The sequence below is a fragment of the Ascaphus truei genome, chromosome 13 (assembly GCF_040206685.1).
Source record: "Ascaphus truei isolate aAscTru1 chromosome 13, aAscTru1.hap1, whole genome shotgun sequence".
NCBI classification, from domain to species: domain Eukaryota; kingdom Metazoa; phylum Chordata; class Amphibia; order Anura; family Ascaphidae; genus Ascaphus; species Ascaphus truei.
The window spans coordinates 37,123,599-37,149,831 of record NC_134495.1 but is presented as its reverse complement, the minus strand read 5'-3'; the positions used below and the strand labels follow the sequence as shown (position 1 = coordinate 37,149,831).

General features: G+C 52.1%; 1 protein-coding gene across 1 annotated transcript in view; it reads right to left on the bottom strand.

Moving 5' to 3' along the window:
- Positions 1–10,315: 10,315 nt before the first annotated feature.
- LOC142464634 (Y+L amino acid transporter 2-like) overlaps positions 10,316–26,233 on the bottom strand; it is a 37,354-nt gene continuing 21,436 nt past the window's right edge. Inside the window, exons 3-9 of the mRNA XM_075568002.1 lie at positions 19,288–19,307; positions 18,443–18,781; positions 16,851–16,954; positions 16,612–16,708; positions 15,815–15,964; positions 14,326–14,509; positions 10,316–10,900 (exon numbers count right to left, since the gene is read on the bottom strand). Of these exons, the coding sequence (XP_075424117.1) occupies positions 10,809–10,900; positions 14,326–14,509; positions 15,815–15,964; positions 16,612–16,708; positions 16,851–16,954; positions 18,443–18,781; positions 19,288–19,307 (986 nt within the window). The 3' untranslated portion in view covers positions 10,316–10,808. The remainder of the gene's footprint in view (positions 10,901–14,325; positions 14,510–15,814; positions 15,965–16,611; positions 16,709–16,850; positions 16,955–18,442; positions 18,782–19,287; positions 19,308–26,233) is intronic.

The window sequence follows — 26,233 nt, the reverse complement described above, 5'->3', positions numbered from 1 at the left end:
ACATATTTAGTGAGTATACCCGAGTGCTAATTTTGGAATACTTTTTCCCTTTTTTGTCTTTATATATATAGATATATGTAAACACACATGCTCACCCGCGCTCGGCGCTTATGTAAACAAAACAAAAAATGACTTTCTAGCGCGCTCAACTACCCGTAATGCCCCCCCCTCGCGCGTAAATGCCAGGACACCCGGCGCTCATGCTTGGAGCGCTCTCCAAGCATGAGCGCGCCCAGCGCCAGCGGGGACTCAGCCTTCTAGAGAGAGGACGTATTCTGCTGAGCTCCCACTAGGGGCTCTGCATGGCCTCTGATCCAGGACAGAGCTGGTCTGAATCTCCCCAGGACAATGAGTGGAGACGGCGGAAGACCCAAATGTTACAGATACACGAAAAGAGGTGTACAGTAAAAGAGATGTACAGTAAAAGAGGTGTACAGTATTAAGGCAGCCGGAGTGAGCATGTAACAAATACAAACCGGCGCCTCAATAAATGTCCAAATGTGATGATAAATGGTATAGGGAACCTCGTTGGAAAGTCCAACCTGGCACACCCGGATCGGCTGGATGAATCCACAGAAACATATCTCAGGACATGCGGGATTAAATACAAGAGAACAAACAATAGAATACTAACGGGGAACAATAGCGATAGGCAGCACTCTGAGGAAGTAACAGGCTATTTGCAGGGCGCCAAAGGAACAACGGAGGACCCTAATTCCTCCTAAAACAGTAACTAATACAACAAAGTTACTAGAAAGAAAAAAGACACTCGGGCGCATAAATATTACTGATGAAATCTAGAAGTGTTAAGGTGACCAAGTTTTCTTCAGAATAAGCAGATTAAACAATGTGCTGATAATAAAACAAAAACCATTTATTTAAAATATACCAAAATAAGCACACACAAAAAAAAACCTTCTATATATGGAAATAGATTAGATATGGAAACCTGTAACTTGATTAAGCTTAATCAAACCCGCATAATTACATAACGCGAAACGCGTAGAGGTGACGTCATCACGCAGCGGGGAGCGGACGTGACGACGGAAGCCCAGCCTGCTGCGGATACTCACCGGTCTAGCACTGGGTGTGTTCTCCTTCATATGTAAGCAGTAAACATCTTTCCGCACCCTGAACTGATTCAGCTTTAGTTCAGTGGGATTTTGAATTGGGAATTCACCATTGTGCTTAGATTGTGTGGGTCTACAGATCCAATGTGATTTTTTTTATTCTATCATGTATTTTATGTGATTTTTTTTTTGTTATTTTGAATCAATTTATAAAGTTTTGGAATTTTGACTGATGGTTCTTTGCTCTTTTGCGCTTCCTTTTTGTGTAAGAGTTTGGACTGGGTCTCACAGTATTTGGTTGGACCCTTTGTGGTGTAGAAACTGGTTGACTCCAGTGATGATTCCAAAGTTGGATTGCAATTTGAGTTGGTATTGAACACAACAAACACCACTTTATATATCAGTCTCTTTGTACCCAGCGGGTTGTACGTTAAAGTCCGTGTGGGTTGTTTGTGCCACATGTGGCTGTGACCTGGTAGCCTGGGATTGTCTGTGTGTTATCCTCTTACACATATTTGTACATTCAGTTGGAAGTGTTGGCGTGCTTGCACTAGTAAAGGTATTGATTTGCTGCGATGTATAGAATGGTTCTCTGCCGAAAGCTGTAATGATTGATTATTGGCGTTGTTAATGCTGCATGCAGGATAGTTTGGTGGGTATCTGTGCCGGTAACAGTGTATGCGCAGTTCTTACTCACGGACTCCTAACGGTAATGGCGCAAACCTCCGCCGTTGGATTCTCTCCGATTTTGAGTTGGAGTCTGCTTCCCGTGCCTGCAGATCTCTCACGGCTGCAGTGTCCGTCTGTGCTGGTTACCTTGTCTTTGGCGTTGTACTCGCACCTCAAAGATCCTCGCAGCTGCCGCTCAGCTTTCCATGCTTCGCTACTCCTCAACTCCCAATTCACCTGAGTTAGTCATATGGTGGTAACTCAGGCCTCACACCAGGATCCACTCCGATCCGTCACGCGTCTATCTCCGGCACACCAAGCAGGTAGTATGCCTTCTCCTCGGTGATCCGATTTGGCGCCAAACACGGACAAACAGGTCTGTAGGTGAATAATGCAATACGTGTGCTCACAGGTTTGCAAGTTGCAGGTGTCCCACCCTACGCGTTTCACCAAAGGTTGGCTTCATCAGGGGTATAATTGCTGCTATGAAAGGCTCCCTTTTATAGTGAACACAGGTGTGTTTCTTGATTGGTAAAATCCTCGATCCAATTCCGCTATGTAAAACTTCTCTTTCTCCCTTTTTTAGCAGTAACATTATGCTTGAGTCTATTCCCGCCCCTCACATCTAAAACATGCTGCAAAAAAGCATATTTAACAACCTTCAAGCACATATAAATTCTATTTGAACTCATCGTAAGTGCTTGGGATCTCTGTCATTAAATTGTACATTATGGATACATGTTTTCTGAAAGGAACAAAAACATGGTTAGAAAAAGTCTCTGCAGGTTTTCACACATGTATGCACTGCACAGCCTGCCATTGTAGTAGAAATCAACTGAGCAAAATGAGTGAATGTGTCAAAAGTTACGGGGAGAAATTCACCATAAAAGAAAGTATATCTTGCAACAGCAAAGGTGCCGTATACCTCCCACCATGTGAGTGCGGAGCCCCGTACGTGGGTCGTTCAAAAAGAACGCTAAAAGTACGTATTAACGAACATATCCGCTATAGAGAGAGAGGTATAGAGACTCTAAACACTATAAGGAGACACACAACTGCAAACTGGATCATCTTACCTTTTGTGGCATTGAGTTGGTAAAACCAAATTGGTGGGGGGGGATTTCATTACGAAAATTTCCAACCGCGAATCCTATTGGATTTATACACAAGACTTTTGACCCTTCTGGGACATAATATTGAGTACGATTTGGTGTCCTTTCTTCGAATATACTTTCATCTAGTAGAGTGCTCATTACTATAAACTTGTTAGCAATTGCTGCAAAATTCTCTAATTCTATCTTATGTATTGTATTTCCACCTTTGTCTCCAGTTAGATACCTATTTATGAACCATAAAAAATGTAAACTATATAAATGATCATTAAAAGTTGTCGTCAATATGTCTATATATGGTGACCTTAACATCACAACTTTTGACACAAATATCCAACATGATTGTTTCTGTCATATAATCCTGAATGCTATATATAAAGTTAAACAGTCTTTCAGCAGATTTTGTCATGTTCTCCATTTTAAATATATCAATGGAGTATCAATAGAAAATATCTATAGACATCCGATCAATATGTTGGTCCTCAATTAATGCTAGATGTATTCTGGGATATTTCAGGATAAACATTTGCTGTTTATATCTTTTCTAGTCACTAGATGGCAGTATAATGCTTTTTAGTATACAAAACACATCAATAATCCCTGAGATTGTGTATATATCAACTTGTATCTGTTTGTATGTTGATGTTATACAAATATGCATTAACACAAGTAGTTACGATTACATTTAGCATTCTTGAAACATGTATCCATAATGTATAATTTAATGACAAAGATCCCAAGCACTTACGATGAGTTGAAGTAGAATTTATATGTGCTTGAAGGTTGTTATTATGCTTTTTTGCAGCATGTTTTAGATGTGAGGGGCGGGAATAGACTCAAGCATAATGTTACTGCTAAAAAAGGGAGAAAGAAAAGTTTTACATAGCGGAATTGGATCGAGGATTTTACCAATCAAGAAACACACCTGTGTTCACTATAAAAGGGAGCCTTTCATAGCAGCAATTATACCCCTGATGAAGCCAACCTTTGGTGAAACGCGTAGGTGTGGGACACCTGCAACTTGCAAACCTGTGAGCACCCGTATTGCATTATTCACCTACAGACCTGTTTGTCCGTGTTTGGCGCCAAATCGGATCACCGAGGAGAAGGCATTCTACCTGCTTGGCGTGCCGGTGATAGACGCGTGACGGATCGGAGTGGATCCTGGTGTGAAGCCTGAGTTACCACCATATGACTAACTCAGGTGAATTGGGAGTGGAGGAGTAGCGAAGCATGGAAAGCTGAGCGGCAGCTGCGAGGATCTTTGAGGTGCGAGTACAACGCCAAAGACAAGGTAACCAGCACAGACGGACACTGCAGCCGTGAGAGATCTGCAGGCACGGGAAGCAGACTCCAACTCAAAATCGGAGAGAATCCAACGGCGGAGGTTTGCGCCATTACCGTTAGGAGTCCGTGAGTAAGAACTGCGCATACACTGTTACCGGCATAGATACCCACCAAACTATCCTGCATGCAGCATTAACAACGCCAATAATCAATCATTACAGCTTTCGGCAGAGAACCATTCTATACATCGCAGCAAATCAATACCTTTACTAGTGCAAGCACGCCAACACTTCCAACTGAATGTACAAATATGTGTAAGAGGATAACACACAGACAATCCCAGGCTACCAGGACACAGCCACATGTGGCACAAACAACCCACACGGACTTTAACGTACAACCCGCTGGGTACAGAGAGACTGATATATAAAGTGGTGTTTGTTGTGTTCAATACCAACTCAAATTGCAATCCAACTTTGGAATCATCACTGGAGTCAACCAGTTTCTACACCACAAAGGGTCCAACCAAATACTGTGAGACCCAGTCCAAACTCTGGATATATTTGTCTTGTTATTTTTTATGTAATTATGCGGGTTTGATTAATCTTATCATGGAACAAGAACCACATTTCTGTTTCACCCCCCCCCCCTTTCCTTTGCAGCTTCTGCTTGTCACGTTCTCAGTTCCAGCTGCATGTATTTTGCTCTGTACACTCACACAGTGCCTGTGTGTTAGACACAGTGTTGTGATCCCTGTCTCTGCATTATGCCAGTGAGTTGCTACAGCAACCTCAGCCTTTCTATCAGAATGGGCTAGTCTGCCTTCTCCCCCTCTGCCTTGCCTACAGAGGGTCTGCCCCCAGGCTATCTTGCTACCCAGAATACACTGGCACTTCCTTTTCCACCTTCACACTGGCTGAGTGAGTACCCTCCTGTAATTTGCTCTACTGGCAAGGCCTCATCCTTTTTTCACCTTTCCCCACTATCAAGCGCACTCACCATAGAGACATTCTCTCACAACACCATCATCCACAAGTGCCTTTGTAAATCCATGCTTTTTCTCAATAAAGTAAAGAAAGACAAAGAACTTATTGTGCTTGTAAAAGGAACGAGTTGAACCTATCTGGGCTAATCATACTACATATGACACTGGCCTCCAGAATAAATCTTAATCAAGTTACAGGGTTCCATATCTAATCTACTTCCATATATGGAATTTTTTGTGTGTGTGTGCTTATTTTGGTATATTTTAAATAAACATTTTATGTTTTAATATCAGCACATTGTTTAATCTGCTTATTCTGAAGACACCTTAACACTTCTAGATTTCATCAGTTATATTTATGCTCCCGTGACATTTTTCTTTCTAGTTACTTTGTTGTATTAGTTACTGTTTTAGGAGGAATTAAGGTCCTCCGTTGTTCCTTTGGCGCCCTGCAAATAGCCTGTTACTTTCTCAGAGTGCTGCCTATCGCTATTGTTCCCCGTTAGTATTGTATTGTGTGTTCCTCTGTTTGTTCTCTTGTAGCAGTATATTTATATATATACACTATGACTTTCTCTTGTGTTTAATCCCGCATCTCCTGAGATACGTCTCTGTGGATCCACCAAGCCGATCCGGGTGTGCCAGGTTGGACTTCCCAACAAGGTTCCCGATACCATCTATCTGCAAATTTGGACATTTATTGGACATTTTTTGAGGCGCCGGTTCGTATTTGTTACAAACAGTTTTCCGATCTCGTTCGCTCGGTTTGACATCGGGCAGCCCTGCCCATGTGTACGAGTTTTCCTTGCACTCTTGATTTTATTTAATCACTTGAGGTCACATCCCTTATTGTTTTATAGCGAACGCGCTTCCAGCACCTCCTTTTCTGTTGAGCCGGAGTGAGCAGCGAAACTGAATATATCCATGCGTTGAGCGTAGAAATGAGAGCACAAGGCTGCAAAAGGAGATCGAAAAAGGAAAGGAAGAGACTAGAAAGGATAAAACGATTATAAGGCGATTCGTTTTTTCAATACAAGCAAGTTGAAAAGTACGTACTTGCCTTTATAATCGGGTCCCCGCCCCACTTTGTGAGCCAATCAGCAGTTGGATGTACGAGGTGGGAGGGGAAACGGAGGCAGCTCCGCCCTGGGGGACTGAAGATGCCATGTTGCTTGGGGCAGGAAGTTGAAACCTCGTGTGTTGCACGGAGTGGAGTAGACACTGGCGGGAAGGTGTTAGAGGAGAGAAGGGACATGGGGGCATGAGACCCTGGTGGGAAGGCATTAGAGGGGGAAGGGACCCTGGTGGGAAGGGACCCTGGTGGAAAGGCATTAGAGGGGGATGGGACCCTGGTGGGAAGGGACCCTGGTGGGAAGGCATTAGAGGGGGATGGGACCCTGGTGGGAAGGCATTAGAGGGGGATGGGACCCTGGTGGAAAGGGACCCTGGTGGGAAGGGACCCTGGTGGGAAGGCATTAGAGGGGGATGGGACCCTGGTGGGAAGGGACCCTGGTGGGAAGGGACCCTGGTGGGAAGGCATTAGAGGAGGATGGGACCCTGGTGGGAAGGCATTACAGGGGGATGGGACCCTGGTGGGAAGGCATTACAGGGGGATGGGACCCTGGTGGGAAGGCATTGCAGGGGGATGGAACCCTGGTGGGAAGGCATTAGAGGGGGATGGGACCCTGGTGGGAAGGCATTAGAGGGGGAAGGGACCCTGGTGGGAAGGGACCCTGGTGGAAAGGCATTAGAGGGGGATGGGACCCTGGTGGGAAGGGACCCTGGTGGGAAGGGACCCTGGTGGGAAGGCATTAGAGGGGGATGGGACCCTGGTGGGAAGGCATTAGAGGGGGATGGGACCCTGGTGGAAAGGGACCCTGGTGGAAAGGGACCCTGGTGGGAAGGGACCCTGGTGGGAAGGGACCCTGGTGGGAAGGCATTAGAGGAGGATGGGACCCTGGTGGGAAGGCATTACAGGGGGATGGGACCCTGGTGGGAAGGCATTACAGGGGGATGGGACCCTGGTGGGAAGGCATTACAGGGGGATGGGACCCTGGTGGGAAGGCATTACAGGGGGATGGGACCCTGGTGGGAAGGCATTAGAGGGGGATGGGACCCTGGTGGGAAGGCATTACAGGGGGAAGGGACCCTGGAGGGAAGGCATTACAGGGGGATGGGACCCTGGTGGGAAGGCATTACAGGGGGAAGGGACCCTGGAGGGAAGGCATTACAGGGGGATGGGACCCTGGTGGGAAGGCATTACAGGGGGATGGGACCCTGGTGGGAAGGCATTACAGGGGGATGGGACCCTGATGGGAAGGCATTACAGGGGGATGGGACCCTGGTGTGAAGGCATTACAGGGGGATGGGACCCTGGTGGGAAGGCATTACAGGGGGATGGGACCCTGGTGGGAAGGCATTAGATGGGGATGGGACCCTGGTGGGAAGGCATTACAGGGGGATGGGACCCTGGTGGGAAGGCATTACAGGGGGATGGGACCCTGGTGGGAAGGCATTACAGGGGGATGGAACCCTGGTGGGAAGGCATTACAGGGGGATGGGACCCTGGTGGGAAGGCATTAGAGGGGGATGGGACCCTAGTGGGAAGGCATTACAGGGGGATGGGACCCTGGTGGGAAGGCATTACAGGGGGATGGGACCCTGGTGGGAAGGCATTACAGGGGGATGGGACCCTGGTGGGAAGGCATTACAGGGGGATGAGACCCTGGTGGGAAGGCATTACAGGGGGATGGGACCCTGGTGGGAAGGCATTACAGGGGGATGGGACCCTAGTGGGAAGGCATTACAGGGGGATGGAACCCTGGTGGGAAGGCATTACAGGGGGATGGGACCCTGGTGGGAAGGCATTACAGGGGGATGGGATCCTGGTGGGAAGGCATTACAGGGGGATGGGACCCTGGTGGGAAGGCATTACAGGGGGATGGGACCCTGGTGGGAAGGCATTACAGGGGGATGGGACCCTGGTGGGAAGGCATTACAGGGGGATGGGACCCTGGTGGGAAGGCATTACAGGGGAATGGAACCCTGGTGGGAAGGCATTAGAGGGGGATGGGACCCTGGTGTAAGGCATTAGAGGGGGATGGGACCCTGGTGAGAAGGTATTACAGGGGGATGGGACCCTGGTGGGAAGGCATTACAGGGGGATGGGACCCTGGTGGGAAGGCATTACAGGGGGATGGGACCCTGGTGGGAAGGCATTACAGGGGGAAGGGACCCTGGTGGGAAGGCATTACAGGGGGAAGGGACCCTGGTGGGAAGGCATTAGAGGGGGAAGGGACCCTGGTGGGAAGGCATTACAGGGGGATGGGATCCTAGTGGGAAGGCATTACAGGGGGATGGGACCCTGGTGGGAAGGCATTAGAGAGGGATGGGACCCTGGTGGGAAGGCATTACAGGGGGATGGGACCCTGGTGGGAAGGCATTACAGGGGGAAGGGACCCTGGCAAAAGCTGGCTCCCTTTAGGGAGGTATAAGGTACCTCCAGTAATCAATTAGGGAAGACTGGGTCATACTCGACTTGGGCGGCCGGTATGGCAGTGACCTTCCAACGGTGTTGTGCGTTTTAGACCAAGTAGCTTTGGCTGCAATTGGCAAATAGTTACAAGCCGGGGGTATCCCTCAGGCTTATGTGTGGTTACAGAACAACTGAGCATTACCCCATTGTTTTCACCATACTTTGTATATATTTAATAAAAGCTGTGACTTGTATTATTTAATAAAGGGTTGGTTTTAGGGGTTCAAACATCTTAAAGCCAATGAAATGCTGCGAGGATGAAATACACAGGTCCAGAGACTGATCTTCCAATGAAACACCTGTCTGGGATAAGTTTATAAACAGACTCTATGGGGTTTGCAGCAAACTAAATCTATGCCCTAATACATGCTCCTGGGTCTCGATATTAGCTTTAAGTTATGGCACCAGTTGGATGTTTTCTGGGACCAGTTTCACAAAACAAAGGAATAACAAATCTGGGAGAATCTGCAAACCTGTAGCAGTAACACGTACCCTGCTATCCCAGTCAGAAGTGGGAGCCCCGTCAGACAATGTTCGGGCTACATGGACCAGGTACGGTGATAAACACGCCAACCAAAACGTACGACGATGAAATGTGGAACGCGTTGGAAAGTCAGAGAGAAGTTAAGACAAAGAAGCAGCAGCACATGTTCTATTTGGGGGCTGAGAGAGGAACCCACTTCTATCCCGGCCAACCACACGTGGCTCAGTCAAGCATCTGTCGTACAGCTGTGATAAAATGTAAGTGCTCATTATGTAGAGAACTTCACCACACCAAAGGGAACTGTAAGAAGGAAATAGTTTGTTACCGGCGTCGAGAGCGGACACACTTTTAGAGAAGGTCTGGATGCACATCACAATAACCCCGGAAAAAATGACCCAGTGTAAGAGAAGACATCGGTGAATCATTAGGATAGGGCTTTACGGTTATGAGGCAAGTCACTAGGGATGCAAATATGAACCAAGAAACGGAATCTACACTCGAGAAAAAACTAAAGGGAGATCTTCCCGCAGCCACAGAAGAAGGCTCGGCAAGAGAGGACCACCCCGCCTCCCAACTGTAAGCAATGATGGAACCAGTAAAGAAGCACCAAGGTATTAAAAGGTCTAGTTAGACGAGCACCAATAAATACAGAGACCTCGGCTCTCAGAGCGTACAGGAAATGTGCAGGAGGCGGGCCTTCGAGTGGTCAGAAGGAAAGGTTGTGGCAAAGAAGAAGCATTCAGAGCTGTCGCTGCCGGAAACAGACGGGCGGTACGCGGCCCGACGCTGAGGATGGGAAGATCAGGTGGAAGGAGGAAAAAAATTTTGGTGGGTGTCATCTGTCCACAGAGGATCTTCTGGACGAAAGCGGTCATCCTATCATGTCATTCAAAAGCCAGGGCTCACAAGGGGACAACGGGAGGGGGGGAAGAAGGAACCTGTCGGATAAAGCAAGAACCTTTCCAATGGCCGTTAATATTCAAACATTCAGCCAGTTGATGTTATTGATGCGATGCTATTCGTGTGTACATATGGTAAATTACATTGAATTGTGTTGTTGCAAGTCCTGCAATAGAAGATTCCATAGAGTGCCCCTCATACTCTGGAGAAACTGCCGTGTTGTGTACTGAAGTCCCGAAGCAGATTATACAATAACACAATAACACACGGAGAGAGATCACAAGGCTTCTCTGTTTATTGCTCGTCTATACCAAGGCACCGCACCCCAAGGGGGGGGCGCCAGACTGTCACATCTCCCTGCTGCCCTGCGCAGACGTGACAGGGACCTTACTCCGTTCCATTTCTTCAACGCAGTAAGTCATCGGTGAAGATACCCGTCTTCCGATTCCTGACGTAATAAAAGGCACTCTGGGGGGCAGGCGGCTTGTTAATATGGAGGAACCCCTCGCCCCCAAAAAAACAAACATGGCACAGGACGGCAATTTTACCCGTTTAACATTCCCGCCTCGGAGACGGGGCACTGATTAACCCCTTCCCTGCCAGAGAGATCCGGTTAACACCCTCTCCTGTCAGTCCCGCAGTGTCGGGGTGAGCAACGAGGGCACAGAAACCCATCCAGTGTAAGAAATAAATTATGGCGACGCGTGAGGTTTCCGTCGGCCCAGCAGCCGTGATGGGGAGGAGGTTCGGAGGGGAGCGGCTCTCCTCAGTTGGATTTGGACTCCGGTTTTGTCTCCTCCGTGTCCATCTCCGTCATAACCGAGTTGCAGAGGATCTGAGTGTAGCGCGTCACAGCAGCTGCAAGAAAAGACAGAGTGAGCCGTCATCTCAGCCGCGCGCGAGACTGAGCCGCCATCATCTGCCGCCGCGCGTGAGACTGAGCCGCCATCATCTGCCGCCGCGCGCGAGACTGAGCCGCCATCATCTGCCGCCGTGTGCGAGACTGAGCCGCCATCATCTGCCCTCCGCGCGCGAGACTGAGCCGCCATCATCTGCCCGCCGCGCGCGAGACTGAGCCGCCATCATCTGCCCGCCGCGCGTGAGACTGAGCCGCCATCATCTGCCCACCGCGCGCGAGACTGAGCCGCCATCATCTCTCAGCCGCGCGCTAGACTGAGCCGCCATCATCTGCACGCCGCGCGCGAGACTGAGCCGCCATCATCTGCCCGCCGCGCGCGAGACTGAGCCGCCATCATCTGCCCGCCGCGCGCGAGACTGAGCCGCCATCATCTGCCCGCGAGACTGAGCCGCCATCATCTGCCCGCCGCGCGAGACTGAGCCGCCATCATCTGCCCGCCGCGCGCGAGACTGAGCCGCCATCATCTACTGCCGCGTGCGAGACTGAGCCGCCATCATCTGCCCGCCGCGCCCGAGACTAAGCCGCCATCATCTGCCCGCCGCGCGCGACTGAGCTGCCATCATCTACTGCCGCGTGCGAGACTGAGCCGCCATCATCTGCCCGCCGCGCGCGAGATTGAGTTGCCATCATCTGGCTCCAAACTGTTCACGGAGCGATGATCACACACACGGACTTGCGTCACTCACACACACACACACGGACTTGCGTCACTCACACACACACACACGGACTTGCGTCACACACACACACACACACACGGACTTGCGTCACACACACACACACACACACACACACGGACTTGCGTCACACACACACACACGGACTTGCGTCACACACACACACACACACACACACACACGGACTTGCGTCACACACACACACACACGGACTTGCATCACACACACACACACACACACGGACTTGCGTCACACACACACACACACACACGGACACGGACTTGCGTCACACACACACATGGACTTGCGTCATACACACACACACACCCACACACACACGGACTTGCGTCACACACACGGACTTGCGTCACACACACACACAGACTTGCGTCACACACACACACACACGGACTTGCGTCACACACACGCACACACAGACTTGCGTCACACACACAGACTTGCGTCACACACACACACGGACTTGCGTCACACACACACACGGACTTGCGTCGCACACACACACGGACTTGCGTCGCACACACACACGGACTTGCGTCACACACACGGACTTGCGTCACACACACGGACTTTTGCGTCACACACACACAGACTTGCGTCACACACACACACAAGGACTTGCATCACACACACACACGGACTTGCGTCACACACACACACGGACTTGCGTCGCACACACACACACACGGACTTGCGTCACACACACACACACACACGGACTTGCATCACACACACACACGGACTTGCGTCACACACACGGACTTGCGTCACACACACACGGACTTGCGTCACACACACACACGGACTTGCGTCACACACACACACACGGACTTGCGTCACACACACACACGGACTTGCGTCACACACACGGACTTGCGTCACACACACACACACACACGGACTTGCGTCACACACACACACAGACTTGCGTCACACACGCACACACACAGACTTGCGTCACACACACACACACACACACACACACACACACACACGGACTTGCGTCACACACACACACACACACACGGGCTTGCGTCACACACACGGACTTGCATCGCACACACGGACTTGCGTCACACATACACACACACGGACTTGCGTCACACACACACGGACTTGCGTCACACACACACGGACTTGCGTCACACACACGGACTTGCATCGCGCACACACACACGGACTTGCGTCACACACACACACACACACACGGACTTGCGTCACACACACGCACACACACACAGACTTGCGTCACACACACACACACGGACTTGCGTGACACACACGGACTTGCGTCGCACACACACACACACACGGACTTGCGTCACACACACACACACACGGACTTGCGTCACACACACACACACGGACTTGCGTCACACACACGGACTTGCGTCACACACACACACACGGACTTGCGTCACACACACACACACGGACTTGCGTCACACAAACACACACACACGGACTTGCGTCACACACACGCACACACACACAGACTTGCGTCACACACACACACACACGGACTTGCGTCACACACACACACACACGGACTTGCGTCACACACACACACGGGCTTGCGTCACACACACACGGACTTGCGTCACACACACACACGGACTTGCGTCGCACACACAAACACACGGACTTGCGTCACACACACACACACACACACAGACTTGCGTCACACACACGCACACACACACAGACTTGCGTCACACACACGGACTTGCGTCACACACACACACGGACTTGCGTGACACACACACACGGACTTGCGTCGCACACACACACACACACACGGACTTGCGTCACACACACACACACGGACTTGCGTCACACACACACACGGACTTGCATCACACACACACGGACTTGCGTCACACACACGGACTTGCGTCACACACACGGACTTGCGTCACACACACACACGCACACGGACTTGTGTCACACACACACACAGACTTGCGTCACACACACGCACGCACACACAGACTTGCGTCACACACACACACACACGGACTTGCGTCACACACACGGACTTGCGTCACACACACGCACACACACACAGACTTGCGTCACACACACACGGACTTGCATCACACACACACACACGGACTTGCGTCACACACACACACACACACACACACACGGACTTGCGTCACACACATACACACACACAGACTTGCGTCACACACACACACACACGGACTTGCGTCACACACACGCACGCACACACAGACTTGCGTCACACACACACACACACACACGGACTTGCGTCACACACACACACAGACTTGCGTCACACACACGCACACACACACAGACTTGCGTCACACACACACACACGGACTTGCGTCACACACACACACACGGACTTGCGTCACACACACACACACACACACGGACTTGCGTCACACACACACACACACACACAGACTTGCGTCACACACACACACACACACACACGGACTTGCGTCACACACACACACAGACTTGCGTCACACACACACACACGGACTTGCGTCGCACACACACACACACACACACACGGACTTGCGTCGCACACACACACACACACACACAGACTTGCGTCACACACACACACACACACACACACGGACTTGCGTCACACACACACACACGGACTTGCGTCGCACACGCATACATACCTGCTGCGTGTCGCAGACAAAGAGGTTTCCGTTTCTCGGGGACACGGACGAGGAGGAAGTAGACGGGGACCCCGGAGAGCGCGATGCCCACCCCAATCAGAGAGTTTATTATGTCACTATACAGAGGCACCGCCACCAGGAACACCGTGCAGAGGCAGAATATCACCGGGAACACCAGGCTCAGCTGTGAGGGGGGGACAGAGGGTCACGCACCCCCCTTCGAGGTCATGCATATCTCCCGTTCCCCCCCCCCTCGAGGTCATGCACATCTCCCGTTCCCCCCCGAGGTCATGCACATCTCCCGTTCCCCCCCCCCCCCTCGAGGTCATGCACATCTCCCGTTCCCCCCCCCCCGAGGTCATGCACATCTCCCTTCCCCACCCCCCAGGTCACGCGCATTGATGCACGTCCCCCCCCCAGGTGTCACACAGTCACGCACATCCCCTCCCCCCAAGGTCACACACAGTGACGCACGTCCCCCCCCCGAGGTCACACAGTGATGCACCCCCCCCCCCCCCCGAGGTCACACCCAGTGACTCACGTCCCCCCCCAGGTGTCACACAGTCACGCACATCCCCTCCCCCCAAGGTCACACACAGTGACGCACGTCCCCCCCGAGGTCACACACAGTGACGCACGTCCCCCCCGAGGTCACACACAGTGACGCACGTCCCCCCCGAGGTCACACACAGTGACGCACGTCCCCCCCGAGGTCACACACAGTGACGCACGTCCCCCCTGAGGTCACACACAGTGACGCACATCCCCCCCCCCAAGGTCACACACAGTGATGCATCCCCCCCCCCTTTCACACACAGTGACGCACGTCCCCCCAAGGTCACACACAGTGACGCACGTCCCCCCCCCGAGGTCACACACAGTGACGCACCCCCCCCCCCGAGGTCACACACAGTGACGCACGTCCCCCCAAGGTCACACACAGTGACGCACGTCATCCCCCCCGAGGTCACACACAGTAACGTACCCCCCCCAAGGTCACACACAGTGATGCACGTCCCCCCAAGGTCACACACAATGACGCATGTCCCCCTCCCCCCCCCCCGAGGTCACACACAGTGACGCACCCCCCCCCCGAGGTCACACACAGTGACGCACATCCCCCCCGAGGTCACACATAGTGACTCACGTCCCCCCCCCAGGTGTCACACAGTCACGCACGTCCCCCCCCCCCCCGAGGTCACAGTGACGCACGTCCCCCCAAGGTCACACACAGTGACGCACGTCATCCCCCCCGAGGTCACACACAGTGACGTACCCCCCCCAAGGTCACACACAGTGATGCACGTCCCCCCAAGGTCCCACACAATGACGCATGTCCCCCTCCCCCTCCCCCCCCCCCCGAGGTCACACACAGTGACGCACCCCCCCCCCCGAGGTCACACACAGTGACGCACGTCCCCTCCCCCGAGGTCACACACAGTGACGCACGTCCCCCCCCCCCCCCGAGGTCACCATGCCCTCCTCTGACCTTGAGTGGCCTGGCTCTGTCCGGCTCCTTCCAGCGCAGATACAGCTGCCCGGCGATGGACAGACCCACAAACAGCCAGTAACTGAAGCTGTAATAATTGATGAGCTGGAAGATGTCCTCCACACTCAGATACACCAGCGCCATCGCTCCCTACAGGGGGGGGGGGGGGACAAGTGTCAGGATCCAGCGTCGTCCTGTGATGTCATGTGAGCACAGTGACATCACAAACAACCGTGATGTGAGAAGTGATGTCACAATCGTGATGTTAAAAGCACAGTGATTGTCACAAATATAGTGTGTCAGCACTGCATAGTGTTGCAATCAGGGATGTCACAAGCACACAGGGATGTCACAAGCACACAGGGATGTCACAAGCACACAGGGATGTCACAAGCACACAGGGATGTCACAAGCACACAGGGATGTCAGCACTGGGCATTAATGTCACAAGCACACAGGGATGTCACAAGCACACAGGGATGTCACAAGCACACAGGGATGTCACAAGCACACAGGGATGTCACAAGCACACAGGGATGTCACAAGCACACAGGGATGTCACAAGCACACAGGGATGTCACAAACACACAGGGATGTCACAAGCACACAGTGATGTCACAAGCACACAGGGATGTCACAAGCACACAGGGATGTCACAAGCACACAGGGATGTCACAAGCACACAGGGATGTCACAAGCACACAGGGATGTCACAAGCACACAGGGATGTCACAAGCACACAGGGATGTCACAAGCACACAGGGATGTCAGCGCTGGGCAGTGACCAGCACACTCACGTTAAACAGCAGTGCTGGGATGGGGGTGAATCGCTCTATGTGGATCATACTGAGAGCGTCAGGAAGATGACCCTCCCGGGACCCCACGAAGAAAAGCCTGCAATCCAGACACCGGAGTTAACCCCTTCCCTGCCAGAGACCCCCGAAGAGCGATGCATTAACCCCTTCCCTGCCAGAGACCCCCGCAGAGCATTGATTAACCCCTTCCAGGCGTGAGGTGCAGAGTAGGGGTGTGTTACCTGGACGCAGCGAGGATCGAAGCATTGAGCCCCCCAAAGCAGGACAGAGCCACGGCCAGCGGGATCGTCCAGTTAAATACCCCGAAAATCTGATCAGCGAACGTCTGAGGGAGAGAGGGATTCAGATCCACGTTCACCAAACGCCACGGGGGGACTCACAGCCACGATCACCAAACCCCACAGGGGGACTCTCAGCCACAATCATTAAAACGCCACGGGGGGGACTCACAGCCACGATCACCAAACCCCACGGGGGGACTCACAGCCACGATCACCAAACCCCACGGGGGGGGGGGGACTCACAGCCACGATCACCAAACCCCACGGGGGGACTCACAGCCACGATCACCAAACCCCACAGGGGGGACTCTCAGCCACAATCACCAAACGCCACGGGGGGGACTCACAGCCACAATCACCAAACGCCACGGGGGGGACTCTCAGCCACAATCACCAAACGCCACGGGGGGGACTCACAGCCACGATCACCAAACCCCACGGGGGGACTCACAGCCACAATCACCAAACCCCACAGGGGGACTCTCAGCCACAATCACCACACCCAACAGGGGGACTCACAGCCACGATCACCAAACCCCACGGGGGGGGGGACTCACAGCCACGATCACCAAACCCCACGGGGGGACTCACAGCCACGTTCACCAAACCCCACGGGGGGACTCACAGCCACGTTCACCACACCCCACGGGGGGACTCACAGCCATGAGCACCAAACCCCACAGGGGGACTCTCAGCCACAATCACCAAACCCAACAGGGGGACTCACAGCCACGATCACCAAACCCCATGGGGGGGACTCACAGCCACGATCACCAAACCCCACGGGGGGGGGGGGACTCACAGCCACAATCACCAAACCCCACGGGGGGGGGGGGACTCACAGCCACAATCACCAAACCCCACGGGGGGGACTCACAGCCACGATCACCAAACCCCACGGGGGGACTCACAGCCACGATCACCAAACCCCACGGGGGGACTCACAGCCACGATCACCAAACCCCACGGGGGGACTCACAGCCACGATCACCAAACCCCACAGGGGGGACTCTCAGCCACAATCACCAAACCCCACGGGGGGGACTCTCAGCCACAATCACCAAACCCCACGGGGGGACTCACAGCCACGGTCACCAAACCCCATGGGGGGACTCACAGCCATGTTCACCAAACCCCATGGGGGGACTCACAGCCACGTTCACCAAACCCCACGGGGGGACTCACAGCCACGATCACCAAACCCCACGGGGGGACTCACAGCCACGATCACCAAACCCCACGGGGGGACTCACAGCCACGATCACCAAACCCCACGGGGGGACTCACAGCCACGTTCACCAAACCCCACGGGGGGACTCACAGCCACGGTCACCAAACCCCACGGGGGACTCACAGCCAAGATCACCAAACCCCACGGGGGGACTCACAGCCACGGTCACCAAACCCCACGGGGGGACTCAAAGCCACGATCACCAAACCCCACAGGGGACTCACAGCCACGATCACCAAACCCCACGGGGGGACTCACAGCCACGATCACCCCCCCCCCCCCGGTATATAGGGTTTATTACCACGGCGACAGCGTCACTGCCCAGTATGGCCCGGATATCCAGCACGGTGTAATACGCCACGTTGGTCAGGATATAAATCACTGTCACGATCGGCATGGAGATCCCGATAGCCAGCGGCAGGTTCCTGCAACCAATCAGAGGCAGCGGAATGAGAGGGTTACCAGTGAGATGGCTCTGCCACGGGTCCCCTCTGTGACCTGGGGCAGGGGACTTCCCTGTCTCCTCACACTCACTTTCTCCCGCATCTCCCCCTGGGGCAGGGGACTTCCCTGTCTCCTCACACTCACTTTCTCCCGCATCTCTCCCCCCCCCCCCTCTAACTCTCTCCCGCATTCCCCCCTGTGGCGAAAATGGGGGTAATCAGCGCATTAATAAAGTCAGTGTGCTCGGCTGGTTACCCCTATTTCGTATTGGGGGTGAAGGGGTTAATTTTTCATGCACTGTACATGTCTTATTTTCCCCTCTGTCCCTTATTGTCCCCAGTTTGCAGGACTGTATGAGCTTGCAGTATAGTACATCCCAAGCACACACATATGAAAAATATAATTGTGAAATAAGGGGACCAGGTATGATCAATAAAGTGTATTTTTGCTGCAGGTTTTAAGAGACAAGCAGGAGGAAGGTTTTTTTTTTCTCCTGTCATTAAAATGCACACAATAATCAAATGTTTTGACACCTTTGAGCTGGGTCACTTGCCTATGCAAGCTTCAACGGTAACAGGCATTGTCCACGCCTGTAATTCTCTCTGGAAGTTGCATATGAAAAGACCCAGAGAAAGGGGGGAGTGAATTGGCCAGATGGATGCTAAATAGGAAATCCTGTTGACCATCTGGGCTAGCTCTCACCCTGAGTTCCCCCTTCCAGCCTGAAAGGGGCCAGGTACAGAGGGAAGTGTACCTATGCTAAGTAGCCATGGTGGCGTTGTCTCACATGCTCTGTGTGAACAGAAAATCCCTAGTGCCCACTCTCCAAACTGTGGGCAAGTAGGGGATTGGGGAATGATTACTTTCCCACGAGGGGGATTGGGTGGGTATGTTGGCGATAGGCTTCCAAATCCTATATACATCCCACCCAGGTTATTCCCATGGTCTTTCGTTTTTCATTCTACCATGTGAGCGGAGTTCCAACACGCTTCTCATAGCAGAGAAGAGCAACAGCACATTCCTGGTACGCAAAGAGTCTTATTACATCGGAACCAAGGACAAAACTCTGCGTTAGGACACTGTGATTGCTGGGGATTATCTGATTAACCCCAACGGACCAGAAAAGACTTTGCACATTCACAGAAGGATTGGGCTGGCAATTTATGCCCTTCCAAAAGGACTACATTTTAAAAGACAATCTTCTGGTGCTTTGCACCTTTCTGGACATTATCCCCTGTTCCTATACCAGTAAGTGTAATTATTAAGTGTATTCTGCAGTTGTCGTGTGTTTGCCTATCAAGGGAATAAATCTCAGTTTATTTTGCTCAACTTGTTCTGCTCAATTGGGATCCACAAAATATAAATGTGTTATTAAGTGCATCCATCGTGACACATGTCATGGAACAAGAACCACATTTCTGTTTCACCCCCCCCCCCCTTTCCTTTGCAGTTTCTGCTTGTCAGGTTCTCAGTTCCAGCTGCATGTATTTTGCTCTGTGCACTCACAGTGTTTGTGTGTTAGACACAGTGCTGCGATCCCTGTCTCTGCATTATGCCAGTGAGTTGCTACAGCAACCTCAGCCTTTCTGTCAGAATGGGTTAGTCTGCCTGCTCCCCCTCTGCCTTGCTGACAGATGGTCTGTCCCCAGGCTATCTTGCTACCCAGCATACACTGGCACTTCCTTTTCACCCTGGACTCTGAGTGAGTAGCTGCCTATTTGCCCCAGCAAGGCCTTTTTGTTTTACACTGTCTCATCATTGATACACTGCACTTCAAACAGAGAAGCACTCTCTATAACATTACATCTACAAGCACCTATCTCCCTGTGATTTTCCCTCAATAAAATTAAGAAAGAGAAAAGGACTTGTTTGTGCTTTGGAAGAGGGGAGACATGAGTTAAGCTAACTGGAACTAATCATACACCATTCGTGACCCTGGTTTCAGGAAAGTAAAACAAAGACCGTGTTCACACAGCAGCTACTACTCATAGACTGTATACTATACAGAATAGTCTCTGCACCCCAGGACAAGCAAGCAGCTTTACACTGCCAGACAGGGCAGCAAACTTTATACAGCAAACTGCATACAGCCTTACAAACAAGCAAGCAGATCTACACTGGTCACAGCCAGCAAACAACCTGGCACACACGGCAGCAGCTTTGCAGACAGACAGTGCTTCTTACACAAAACCTGATTGCCTTTCTCTGTCTGAGTTCACCCTCTGCACAGCTCCATAGTGAGGGATTGCCATCTCACCTTACCCTGCGCACGTCCCCACGGCAAGCGCCACCAAGGGCCATGCCACCGGACACCCGCCAGGACACGGGTCAGAGCCACCGGACACCTGTGAGTACAGCTACCCCTACGCTGAACGCTGCAGGACACCGCTCGGCATCATCTGAGACAGTTGCCCATCGCTGACACAGGTAAAAGACCGCACGTCACACGCACTGGCTAAAGGCCTACACACACCTACAGCATGGCAGAACTCAGAGCCTCACCAGATATCACGCAGAGGAGAGTGACCACTCAGACACAGGGACCGCTGCGCAACTGCAACAGGCGCAGACAGACGCAAGGCCTAAACGGACAGTCACACTGACACAAAAGGCCCGCGAAAAATATGAGACTGACATTGAAGCGCACCGCGCTAAATTAGAGTTGGCCTGGGAGACAACCACACTTGGGATACGCAATGTCGCCGGCGCTGGCAATTCTGTACAACAGCTCGAGCAGGCAATAACGCAATTAAAGATAGATCATGCACGCTACCAAGAGCTGTCAGAGGCATACGTCACTTACTTGGCCAGGGCTAACACCGGCAACAGCCTGCAAGAAAGGGACTTACCGCATAACATTGATTTGACAAGTGACAGCCGCGTGCGAACCTCTATCACGGAAGCCGAGAGTAAGAAGAAAGACCTTTTGCTGGAAACCGCATCACAGTGCTCAAGCACATCAAGGCATTCATCAAGGTCAGCAAGATCAGCGTGATCTAACGTGTCCAGCGCAAGCGCTACCAAGGCGCGAGCCACCGCAGAGGCCGCACGTGTCAGGGCTGAATATGGTCGGAGAGAGGCAGCCGTAAGGGCAGAAAGAGCGCGCATAGAAGAGGAGGAGCAGAACGCCGTCGCTGCCAATAACGCCGCCGCCAAAGCCACCACTGCCGCCGCCAATGCCGCCGCTGAGCGTAGAAAGGCCGAATTAGACGCGGATCTAGAAGCTCTAAGCAAAGAAGAGGACGCCGCTGCCGCCATAGCCCAAGCCGAAGTCTTACAAGCAGCTGTGAGACAGGACGGTGGGGAGCAACCGTACAGACGGATAGCCTCAGAGGATCCAATCCAACGCACTGAAGACTACGTAAGGAGCCTCTTCAGTGTAAACACCAGCACGCCATCTCAACACGGAGGGAGTGACTCCACAGACACCGAAGACTTGCTAGGTCCACGAGGAGAAGACGCTGCTCCGTCAATGGTACATGCTGCCTGGGATAGCCACAGCCGCAACAGTGATCCACATGCCACCGCGCACACGGATGCACCAAAACGGGCTCGCAATCCAGGTACACCCACACGGGAGAACACAGCCCCTCACACTGACCAGCAGCCATCACGCGTCCACGCCAAGGAAGAGGTGACCGCACGGACCCTCCCAGCAACTACCTCAACATGCCGATGCCTCAGGCCTGACAGACATAGCCAAGTACATGATCCGGCGTGACCTGGTGCAAACAGGACTCATCAACTTTGACGACCGTCCTGAGAACTACCGGACGTGGAAGTTCACGTTCAAGGACGCGATCAACAGCTTGGGCTTCTCAGCAAGGGAAGAGCTCAACCTGCTATTCAAATGGCTGGGAAACGAATCCAGGGAGCACGCGAAGAGACTTTGGACGGCAAACGCGAACCACCCCCAAATAGGTCTTGACCTAGTGTGGGAAAGGCTAGAAGAGTGCTACGGTAGCCCCGAAGCAGTCGAGGATTCGCTCTTCAAAAGAGTCGACAGCTTTCCAAAGATCACAGCTAGAGACTACTCGAAGTTACGAGAGCTCGGAGACCTACTGCAGGAGCTGGAGGTCGCAAGAGAAGACCATTCCCTAACAGGTCTCAACGTCCTAGACTCAGCTCGTGGAGTGAGACCCACCCTGGAGAAGCTACCCTTCAACCTCCAAGAAAGGTGGATTTCACAAAGCTCCAAATACAAAAGGGAGAAGCAAGTCGCCTTCCCCCCATTCTCATTCTTCTTGAGCTTCATCCGCGAAGCGGCAAGGACAAGGAACGATCCCAGTTTCATCTTGGGTGCACAAACCACACACAGTGCAAGCAGCCTGAGGAATGAGAGACCAGTGGCGAGATACGGTAACACTCAAACACCCATCTCGGTCCACAGGACGGACGTGCCTCCCACGACCCAAACTACTCCTGATCAGTCGGTCGCCGGAGACGAGGAACCAAGGGACCCAAACAGGGAATGTCCCATACACAAGAAGCCACACCCACTTAACAGGTGCTTTGGGTTCAGGATGAAGTCCCTAGAGGAACGCAAGAGGTTACTTGGAGAATTCAGAGTTTGCTTCAGGTGCTGCGGTTCCACGACTCACCTAGCCAGAGACTGTAAAGAAGAAATCAAATGTACAGTGTGCAAAAGTGACAAGCAAGTAACATCTTTACATCCAGAGGCGCTGACACTCCACCAACTCAACAACCCATCCTCTGTAGTGGAACATGGCGAGGAGGAAGGAGAACCAACATCTGTCACATCTCAGCGCACCGAGGTTTGTGGAAAAGAAAGCGACAAAATGTCCTGCTCCAAAATATGCCTTGTCGCAGTGCACCCCCAGGGACAACCTGAGAAGGCTATTCGGATGTATGCAATCCTCGACGACCAAAGCAACAGATCATTGGCGAAGACGGAGTTCTTCAACTTATTCAACTTACAAAACAATGCCTCACCCTACACCCTCAGAACCTGTGCAGGGTCAACTGAGACAACAGGGAGAAGAGCAAGCGGTTACGTCATACGTTCAGTGGATAACAGAGTGAAGATAGCTCTCCCCACACTCATCGAGTGCAACCACATGGCCACAAACAGGGAAGATTCCCACACCAAACATGGCCCGCCATTACCCGCACCTCAGAGGAATAGCCAACTACATCCCGCCGGTAGAACAAGGCGCCAAGATCTTGCTGCTGCTCGATAGGGACATCTTGAGGGTACACAAAGTCCGTAAACAGCATAACGGACCCCACAACGCACCATACGCCCAAAGACTTAACCTAGGATCGGTGATAGTGGGCATCGCGTGCACTGACAAAGGGCACGGACAAGATTATGTTGACGCCCGCAGAACTGTAATAACAGAATGTGGACACACATCCCTCTCTGAACCATGTCTTGGCCATCTCTAAGTGACAGGAGGCCCAAGTGAAGAGAAAAGACAAGGTCATACCCCTGAGATCAACAAAAACATCCTCACATCGGGGGATGTGACAATGGCCTAAGATGCTCAGCAGTCCAGATAGCTAAGGATGATGAGTCGATTCCACCAAAGGAAGAAAGTAACCTCCCAAAGGTGACCGACAAAGGGATCGTCCAATAGGCAATAAACAATCAGACAGTCCTCCTGAGAGCAATGACACAGCTGAGACGCACAGCCATTCCTCTCCGCAGAATACCAAATGGCAAAGCAGCCAGCTGCCATGGCTGGCATAGCCGCAAAAGATTGCACCCTGCAGGTGAAGCCACAGTGGAAAAAAGACTGTCCTCTCGAATGTCAAAAAAGAGACGGTCGCAGAGACATTTCACAAAGGGATTTACAAGGACAAAAGAGACCGTTCTTCGTCCTGTCCAAGGAGAAAACAACCTCTTGAATGCAGTCAACAAAGAGACACAAAGGCGTATCACCAGAATACGTGGAGACGTTCTCGTGCAAGAGGAATGCACCGATGACTTAGGAGGCACAGCGTTCCAGACCACAAGGGACGACGACAAGCAAAAACCATCGATGGAAGATAGAGGATTCCCGATGTTAACAGTCAAGGAGCTCGTCAAAGACGGACCGGGCAGTTGGGTGAACCCGCTACCATTCCGTTCACCAAGAAAACGCCTCCCAAACAATGGAGAACGTGCCATCTCTAGGTTCACTTCGCACATCTACGACCTACAAAGGGAACCGGAGACTAAAAACAACTTTGTGGCCTTCATCCAGACGATATTCCTTACCGGCCACGCAAAGCCAGCACCTCTAATAAAGAAAGGTGAAGAATGCTGGTACCTCCAATCATCTGGGATCTACCACCCTCAGGAACCCGATCAAATCCGTGTAGTGTTCAGCCCCAGTGCTCAGCTCCAGGGAGTCTCCCCGAACGACGCCCTCTTTACTGGGCTAGATTGGACAACTGATCTTCCAGGAGTGTCGATCCGCTTCCGCAAGGAGCCGAAGGCCATCTCCTTCTGCCAAACGCCAGGTGATAGAGTGACAGGCTACCACGACTGGCATACCTACAAGGGGATGCACTCTGTAGGTAAAACCACAGAGACAAAAGGACTGTTCTTCCATAAGTTTAAAAAGAAACAGTGTCAGAGACTTTCACAGAGAGACGTTGTGGTGAACCCAGCTAACCTGGACCGGTTCATCCACCCAACATCCTTTGCTAAAAGACTGCCAAGGGATTTCAACGCCAGTGGTACCGGCCGGTATCACCTCGTTATGTGGACATGGACTTTGCATTATTATGTTATGTTTGTTTGCATTGCACATATGTTCCACATATTCAAGTTATATAGTGGTATCTCCAGATACTAGACGGGGAGTGTCATGAACAAGAACCACATTTCTGTTTCACCCCCCCCCGCCCTTTCCTTTGCAGTTTCTGCTTGTCAGATTCTCAGTTCCAGCTGCATGTATTTTGCTCTGTGCACTCACATTGCTTGTGTGTTATACACAGTGTTGCGATCCCTGTCTCTGCATTATGCCAGTGAGTTGCTACAGCAACCTCAGCCTGTCAGAATGGGTTAGTCTGCCTGCTCCCCCTCTGCCTTGCTGACAGATGGTCTGTTCCCAGGCTATCTTGCTACCCAGCATACTTCCTTTTCACCCTGGACTCTGAGTGAGTAGCTGCCTATTTGCCCCAGCAAGGCCTTTTTGTTTTACACTGCCTTATTTTGATACACTGCACATCAGACAGAGAAGCACTCTCTCCCAACATTACATCTACAAGCACCCATCTCCCTGTGATTTTCCCTCAATAAAATTAAGAAAGAGAAAAGGACTTGTTTGTGCTTTGGAAGAGGTGAGACACGAGTTAAGCTAACTGGAACTAATCATACACCATTCGTGACCCTGGTTTCAGGAAAACACCCTCCCTCATCTCTCCTATGTTACCATGTCTCATCTCTCCTCATGTACATGTCTCCCCTCATCTCTCCTATGTTACCATGTCTCCCCCCTCATCTCTCCTATGTTACCATGTCTCCCCCTCATCTCTCCTATGTTACCATGTCTCCCCCTCTCAGCTCTCCCATGTTACCCCCCCCTCAGCTCTCCTATGTTACCATGTCTCCCCCCCCTCATCTCTCCTATGTTACCATGTCTCCCCCCCTCATCTCTCCTGTTACCATGTTTCCCCCCCTCATCTCTCCTATGTT